The following is a 7791-nucleotide window of genomic DNA, read 5'->3' as shown; positions in this document are numbered from 1 at the left end:
AACACATCAACACTGGTGACTACAGCATCAACACAACCCTTTTAGGGTGGACTCTGTCACTTTGCCATGCCTGCTCACAGTCTGTTCACCTGCTAACTCTGCAGTAACTGCTGGAATCGCTGTTACAGCATTTAATCCCACCCCCTCACCCCCCTAATGGCTCTGAGTCTAAGTTCTCCTTGGAGAGAAGTTATTTTAGTCCCTCCCCAGTCTCTGCTGGTTTGACTTTTGTTTGTCCTTGCTGGCAGTGATGAGGTCAGAGCCCTGGTGCCAAATATCGACCCTGTGCATATTCTGCTTTTGCTCAGTAACTCAGTGAATTTTGATTTTGTGATTTTCTGGTCGAGAGTTCTCAAAAAGTTGTTGTTTGACCAACATCTGAATAACTATATTTCAATGTTACTGTAGTTAATGATCGCTTCGAATTCAAGTCATTTAAAAACAGTGTGGATGCTAATGGCAGTTAAAGATGTAGTAGAAGAAGAGTAATCTGCTGTAGACTCAAGTCAGATTTAAATAAACAAGAATTCTGGACTTTTGAGACTTGACATACTCAGGGCCTGACTGCCTGAAGACGCTACTTGACGAGAAACCTGAAAGGTAAAAGCTCAGTTTTGAACTGGTGAAACATTGGAGTGATAACTTCATCAAAAAAGCAATGAAACGTTTGAATTCAGCGCTGCCTCTCTGAGCACTGACGCACTGATGGAGACGAATAGGTGCTTAATGACGCAAATCTAATGTAGCTGTGAACAACAAGGTGAACGTGGTTCTAGACACAAGGCTAAAGGTTTAATTAGCATGTTAGCATTTTGGAAATGTAACTTCATTATGTTAGCATGTTCTTCGGATGGACACATGAAATAAATTAAAGGACGACTGGACGGATGAATGGATGCAGAAATGTATGTTCAAGACAAAAAGCTCTCCATGGTTCACACTGATGTTCTTTAGATTAGTGTGTGTGTGTGTGTGTACTTGTTGGGAAACATACACTCTCTCACTGCAGCTCTTGGGTTGTTGGCATGGTGACCACTGAGAGGTGTCCTGGTTCTTCCCTCTTATTCTGTCCTTGAACCAAACCTGGAGTCACAGGCACCGTCTGGTCCTCCTGGTCCCTTTAACACATATCAACATCCCTTTATTCTGGGAAAGCACAAATAATACGATGGAGACAGATATTTCTTCTTCCCGAAGTTGCTCCCGACCCCCATCATGGCTCGCCAAAGCACCACTGGGGGGGTCGTGAAGCCCTCTTGATTTTAAGGGTGTAAGAATTCTTATATGCGTGAAATATAATATACATGCATTCAATTTCTGTGAGGAAGACAATTAAATTTAAGTGTTATTTTTAAAGTGAATGAAAGTGAGACAGAGACAGAGAGAGGACACATTAGGTCACTCTGAACAACTGCTCCTCATCCATAATTTATTACTCTGAGATAGAACAATGAAATGTCTGAAATGTGGCTGTGCCTGAAGGCTGGATCCACTAACAGATGGACGGCTTGTTGCAAAAAAGGAAAAATCATCGTTTTTTTGTGGTTTTGTTGAGCTTGTTAAGTTATTGGACTGACAAACACCATTTTTATAAAAGAATATTATAATAATATAATCCAATATATAATCGGATTAGAGAGATTATTACTAAATTGTTGTTACTGAATGACTTAATGACTTTTATATAAGATATTCTCACTGATGTAACCAAATATCCCTTATTACATCTGTAAATTCAATTATGTTTATCCTGTTGTTGCCGAGATGTTTGTATCTGTAGGTGAGAATCTGCCTCTCTGAGGTGAATGTGTGAACATTTTAAATAGAACTGGAAAAACATTTGTTTGTTTTTATTGTAGAATTCCAGAAACGGTGTTAAACGTTCTTTAAAAAATATAAAAAATGCTGCACAGGCCTAACCGCCACAAATCACGTCAAACAGTGACCAGATTGAGTTACACAAAGTTTATAGAAAATATTAGTTACACACACAGAACAACACATCTATGCATCTAGTAGCCACGACGATCATCACCGAGGATCACTGATTGATTGTTGTCCACCAAAACATTATTATTTGTTAATCAGACAGTTTCAACGTTACACAGTTTATACAGCTTCATCTGATTTAACATTTCTAGAGAGCAAAACAAACTACAACACATTTTATACGACATGACACATCCCGAAGCTAGATATGATCAATAGACACAAACTGAACTCAAATATCATCAGATTGCTTCATTTTTACTCCTTTAAAACACCTTTTCATCCGCAGATGGTCGGTGTTTTGACGAGTGGGAGGGACATGCATGATGAATTGTGCCTTTCATTCAGTATTTATAGGTTTGATTGAATGGTTTTATATAAATCAGATTGCCAGGTTTTAATTATCACACCGCTATAACGCTGCAAATTAGATGCCAAATGTAAAAGTTTATGCCCAAATCAAAGTAGCTGAAACCTCCAGATATTCAGTTATATTTGAAGATGCGATGTCATTATACTCATGCAGCATAAAGGTGAAGATAAAATCAAAAATATTTTTACTAATGAGCTGCCTCGTGCTTCTCATACAATTTAAAAAGACATCGTTATATATTGTTGTCTTCAGATCGTGAACTCGTCATCATGTATCAATAACGAGCTTTTCATTTTTTCCAATCAACCCTCAAAAAACTTGACAAAGAAGGAGCAGACGGAGTGCCACCCCTCGCTGCAGTAACTCTGCACCGGCTCCATGTCGTTCACCACTCCGTCCTCATCAAACCCAGTCCACTCCTCCCTCTTCCTCTTCTCCTCTTCTTCCTCCTCCTCCTTCTTCCTCCTCCTCTCTGCCTTCCCTCCATCTGAGCTCTTACTGGCCGGCGGCCCTTTCCTCTTCCCTCCTTCCTTCCCTCCCTTCCTGTCCTCCTCGCCACTGCGTTGTGCAAGCTTCATGTGGGCCTCGGCGGGGGCCTTCTTGCAGGTTTTGGCCTTCAGGACTTTCTCTCCTTCGCAGGCGTTCTGCCTCTTCTTCAGCTTCCCCACCAGCTGCTTCCAGTACTGACTGGACTTCACCCCATAGGCCTGGCAGTGGTCTGGTTTACCGGCGTAGCGACACCAATACCTGGAGGACGAGCAGAAACAAGAAGGAGAAGAATGAAGAGCTTTGACAAGGGAAGGGAAAGAAAGACAAAGTGGAAAATCCTTGACCTAGACCTTGACTGCAGTACAGTCTGATGCGCGGATCAATAACGGGTACTCAGTACTTAAATCAGTTGCTGCAGTTGCTGCAGACGCCATCTGTGCGTGCTGGCACGGCACTCCTGATGGCTGATGAACATCAGTAGGCTAATAAGAGGAAACTTTCTCTCATGATAACTGGTTGATTATCTCGTCATCTCGAGATAACAAAGCTTTTCTTGAGATAACGAAAGAATTCAATCACAATCTCAAGATAACGGCATTAAAAAAATACTTGCAAAGACGGCCCCTCCCTAGAACTAGATAAAATAATCATCAATACATATATTTGCATTGGTTATTTATGCTTTAATTTATGCAGGAAAAAGTTAAGAAGCCTAGAAAAAAGTTACCAAATCCAAGTGAAGTGGTGGATCATAGATACGGACAGAAACAAACAATAAACTCTTAACCAAAACCTCAATCTTTCCATAATCTCCAGGTGTTCTTGTAACCTAGATCTAGAATTAGAATCCTTTTTTCTTCTCCTGCTAGCGACAAACGGGAACAGGCCGTCCATCTTTGTTGGATCAACTCTAAATAAATCTTCCCCGTGAGTCCAGACACTCAGCACAGGTAATGATTTGAATAATAAGCTCCACTGTGAACCCTGAATTATTTAAAGGATTGAAAATGACCAACATGAATGTTTTGGTGATGGACGTCATGCTTCCCTCACCTCTGCTGGTCTCCCAGTGTTTCAGTGCTGCAGTTCACCAGCAGGCTCACCAGGGCTTCTCCAGACGTCTGCCAGGTGCAGCGATGGCCCTCCTTGGTGGTCAGCTCTCCAGAGCCGGGCACTGACCGGTTTCTAGGTCTCTTGGCCGGTTGGGGTGACGGCGGAGGCTGGCGGGGTTTGTCAGGTTTCCCCTGACCAGGCTGCCGCTTGGTCTCAGTGAGGACGGGGAGGCAGAGGACAAGGAGGAAGAGCAAACTGCACGGCAGGACACTCATGGTGGCTGGGAGGGGACGTTTGGACACAGAAAAAGAGATTTGAAAGTCAGAACTTTTTCTCAGGAGTTGGTGGAGTTAAAAGGAGAGTTAATGTTGGACTTGTCTGCTGGACGTGTCAGTAGGCAGCTATTTGCTAACACTGTGTTTCTGTCAGTTCCTTATGAGACTTTTAGTGGCTGAATGCAGCTTTGAATGGTTACGGAGAGTCATTTTGATGTTTCTTCCAGTGCGAAAGCTCTGTTTTTAAAAACACGTCATGCTGACCATCTTGCCGGATTACAGCTGTCCCTGATAACAATGGCCGTGCTCATAGCTGAAGCGCAATTTTTGGATTACCTTATTGTTCATGTCTCGCAACAACCAACGCTTACAGTCCCATCTTAGTTTAGATGATAGATAGATAGATGCATATGAGTTAATTTGGCAGCAGATCATTAAAACTAGCTATCACATTTAAAGGGCAATCCAGCTATTTAAAATTTCACTTCCATAAAGTCCGCAAACTTTCAAGAGACAGATTTAAACACTGCAGCAGCTCTTTGCAGTGCTTTGAGCTAAATGCTAACAGTAGCATAGCAGCATGCTCACACAATGTGAATGTTTAACAGGTATAATGTTGACCGTGTTCACCATCTTAGTTTAACATGTTGCACGACATGAATATCTGAACCTGAACATTTGGATTCAACACTACAACATCGAACACATATATTCATGATAATGATTATAATTATTAACAAATGATGTTGTCTGAATTGGTGCATTGCTCGTCTTTAAATAAGTTGATGCCTTCCTCCTCAGCATCCCAGAGGGGCACAATGAGTGGCACGCCATGAGTGTTAAATGTTAAAAGAAACAGACAATGGATGCAGAGAGGGGGTGTGAGTCTCTGTCAGCGGCTTATTGAAGAGCAGCCAAGCGTCAGAAACACTCCCCCAAGAAGAGTCCAGACCGGACATGTAGCCATCAAACAACAGGCAGGGAGGGAGGGAAGGTGGAGGAGAGGATTACAGCTCAACTCATAGAAATACATGTGGAAATAAATGATTCGTTCTTTTTGGAAAAACTTTTTTAAGAGTTCTTTGAGGCCAGGGCTGTGAGAAATTAAACAAGTAGTATTAAAAATTAAATACAGCATTCATTTAGGTGAATTCATATGTTAATGTGTGATCAAATAAATATTTTGAACAGAAAAACAAACATCCATGTCATTTAAATTATTTTATTAATTAACAAACAACAAAACAATTTTAATCTTGAACTAAGAAGAGGTGTATTGCTGCAGACGATGTATCAGAGATAAACAATAACCTGTTTAACTCTCTTGTTAAGAGGAATGATGAATGCATATTTCTTATTTATTAGAATGTTTAATGTGAAGATTAAGTCCGTAACGAATGAAACTGAAGCTGATCTAAATGTTCAGCTTGTTCTTTGCCTCTTAGTTCTGCAGTCTGTTTCTCAGGTTAGCTGTTGTTTGTTTAATTAACTGCGTTTTCAACCTGCACTCGAATCAATAAAAGCCTTTATATCCTGCGCAGCACTGTGCAAACACTGTACCAACATACCGTTAATGATGCACGAGGCTGTTGTTTGTGTTGTAATGAAGTGGAACATTAAATCAGAGGTACATCGTACCCTAACCCTTCAATATGTAATATGTATTTTTATTCTTCATCTACATTATCTTTCACATTGGGAACAAATAAACAAACAAACACATGACCTGATCCCAGTTTTCCCGCACAGAAAGCAGTGGATATACCAGCTACTTATATTAGTGCCTCACTTCCCACTGTGCTCGGTGCATTGCATGATAAGAATGTGTCTATCGCATGGTGAGTTATTGCAAATTATGCCACTGCTGGCGGGACTACTCATTTCTGATTGAGTGTGTCCTCCAGTGTAGACGCAGCCAAAAAGACTCGACAAGTTGTGTGTTTCATGATTGTAAGCAAATGACAGGCTCACAAAGAGACGCATGACACTCACACTGACTGACCAGCTAATATTACTATTACTATTATTAATATCACAGTTACAATCCCAACACAGGACACCTGCGCCAAAGGTGTCCAGTTATACTGTCATGAAAAGAAATGAATGGACACCTGCGAGCCAATCGGAATTGAGAATTCTCAGTGGCCCTTGTGTGTTTAAAGAGATGACTGATTTTGAAAGTGATGAAGGCAGAACAGCAGAACAAAACAGAACAAGTGAATTATTTTGCGACAACATTCAGCGACAACGACAGCATCTTAAAAGGAGGAAAGCGAGTCCACAACTGACTTCTGCAACTGTGTGTTGACCTTTTTACCTGACAAACTTTATAGGTATTATAGGTATACTCGTCTCTGGTGTCCCTTTACTCCTCTCAAATTTGGTAGGATTTTGTTTTCCTTTGACATATTCGGGATCTTCACGTTCATCCAGAAATAAGAATATTAAACAAACGAGACTGACAGATTGAACAGATCTCTTGTGGCTGTTTCCACTGCAGCAGGAGTTTTCCAGGAGATGAAAAACAAAGACGCACTGCACCAAAACAAAAATAATCCCCCCCACCCACCCCCACCCCCGACTCCTCCAAATACACCCCTCATCAATAAGTCATGACAAAAGCCAATTCTGTCTTCGTTGTTTCCGACGCTCTGTTATTTGGTTTGACAGTTTTTGGAAGAAACGCCGAGTAGTTTAGTGTTCAAGGTTTGTTGTGTAGTTGTTTAGTGTGAGCAGAGGCCCGGTGTTCTTACCATGTGACGCTCCGCGGCCCTGAGTCGCTGTGAGAATGTGGGGGCCGCCAACACTTGGATAAAAGAGGGGAGAAGGATAAAGGAGGAGGAGGAGGAGGAGGAGGAGGAGGAGGAGGAGGGGGTTTGTGGTATAAGGAGAACTATACGAAGAACTGCCCACCCCAAAACCAAGACCACCTCCCACATTCACCCCTCCTGACAAAACCCTATATACGTGTGTGTGTGTGTGTGTGTGTGTGTGTGTGTGTGAGAGAGCAGGACAATGGACACAGGTTTCTCACTCTGTGCGACACTGACGACACTTCGAGGGTTTGGACGCTTCAGCTAGCCAACAAAACACTTCTTTGTTCTTCGACTGCAGCATCTTGATTTTATTTCGTCTTGTGATGAATTGAACAAACATATTAGTCCTTAGTTTATTTGATAGACAGGGTGGCGTGCAGCGAATGTGAGATAAAAGACAATAAGAGAGAATGAGCTGTGTGGTTATTGAAAAGAATGTCTGAGAGGATGTTAATTTTCCAGGATTATCCACCTTACACCACGAAAAGACGATTATTCATTCAGTAGAAAAAAATGTTTTGGTATTATCTTTAACAACCACAGAATAGACAAAGAGGAGGAGCTCCTTTCAGCTGTTCCATGATGTTTAGGACTCAGTAAGAACCAGAAGTGACTGAAGATGATCAGAATCAGAGCATTCTCAGGGGCATACAGTCGTCCAGCGCTGAATCTGCCAACAGAAAGCACTCAGCTGTTAATAAGCAGCGGGATAAAACAGACATTAAACATTTAAAACCAATAAAGCCACATCAGCAGCTCAGTCAAAGGGAAGACGCGGCAGAAGGAGAGCGGCTGC

At 41.7% G+C, this 7791-nt stretch overlaps 1 protein-coding gene across 1 annotated transcript; it reads right to left on the bottom strand.

Annotated features, from left to right (window-relative positions):
• Positions 1–2664: 2664 nt before the first annotated feature.
• fgfbp3 (fibroblast growth factor binding protein 3) lies at positions 2665–7118 on the bottom strand. Its single transcript, XM_070916619.1, is given in 4 exon segments — positions 2665–3109; positions 3905–4184; positions 6933–7092; positions 7095–7118. Coding segments are annotated over 4 exon segments (909 nt in total).
• Between the last annotated feature and the right edge of the window lie 673 nt (positions 7119–7791).

This window comes from Enoplosus armatus, chromosome 12, assembly GCF_043641665.1.
Source record: "Enoplosus armatus isolate fEnoArm2 chromosome 12, fEnoArm2.hap1, whole genome shotgun sequence".
Lineage (NCBI taxonomy): Eukaryota > Metazoa > Chordata > Actinopteri > Centrarchiformes > Enoplosidae > Enoplosus > Enoplosus armatus.
The sequence above is the reverse complement of the archived record's forward strand: the minus strand, read 5'-3'. Positions and strand labels throughout refer to the sequence as shown.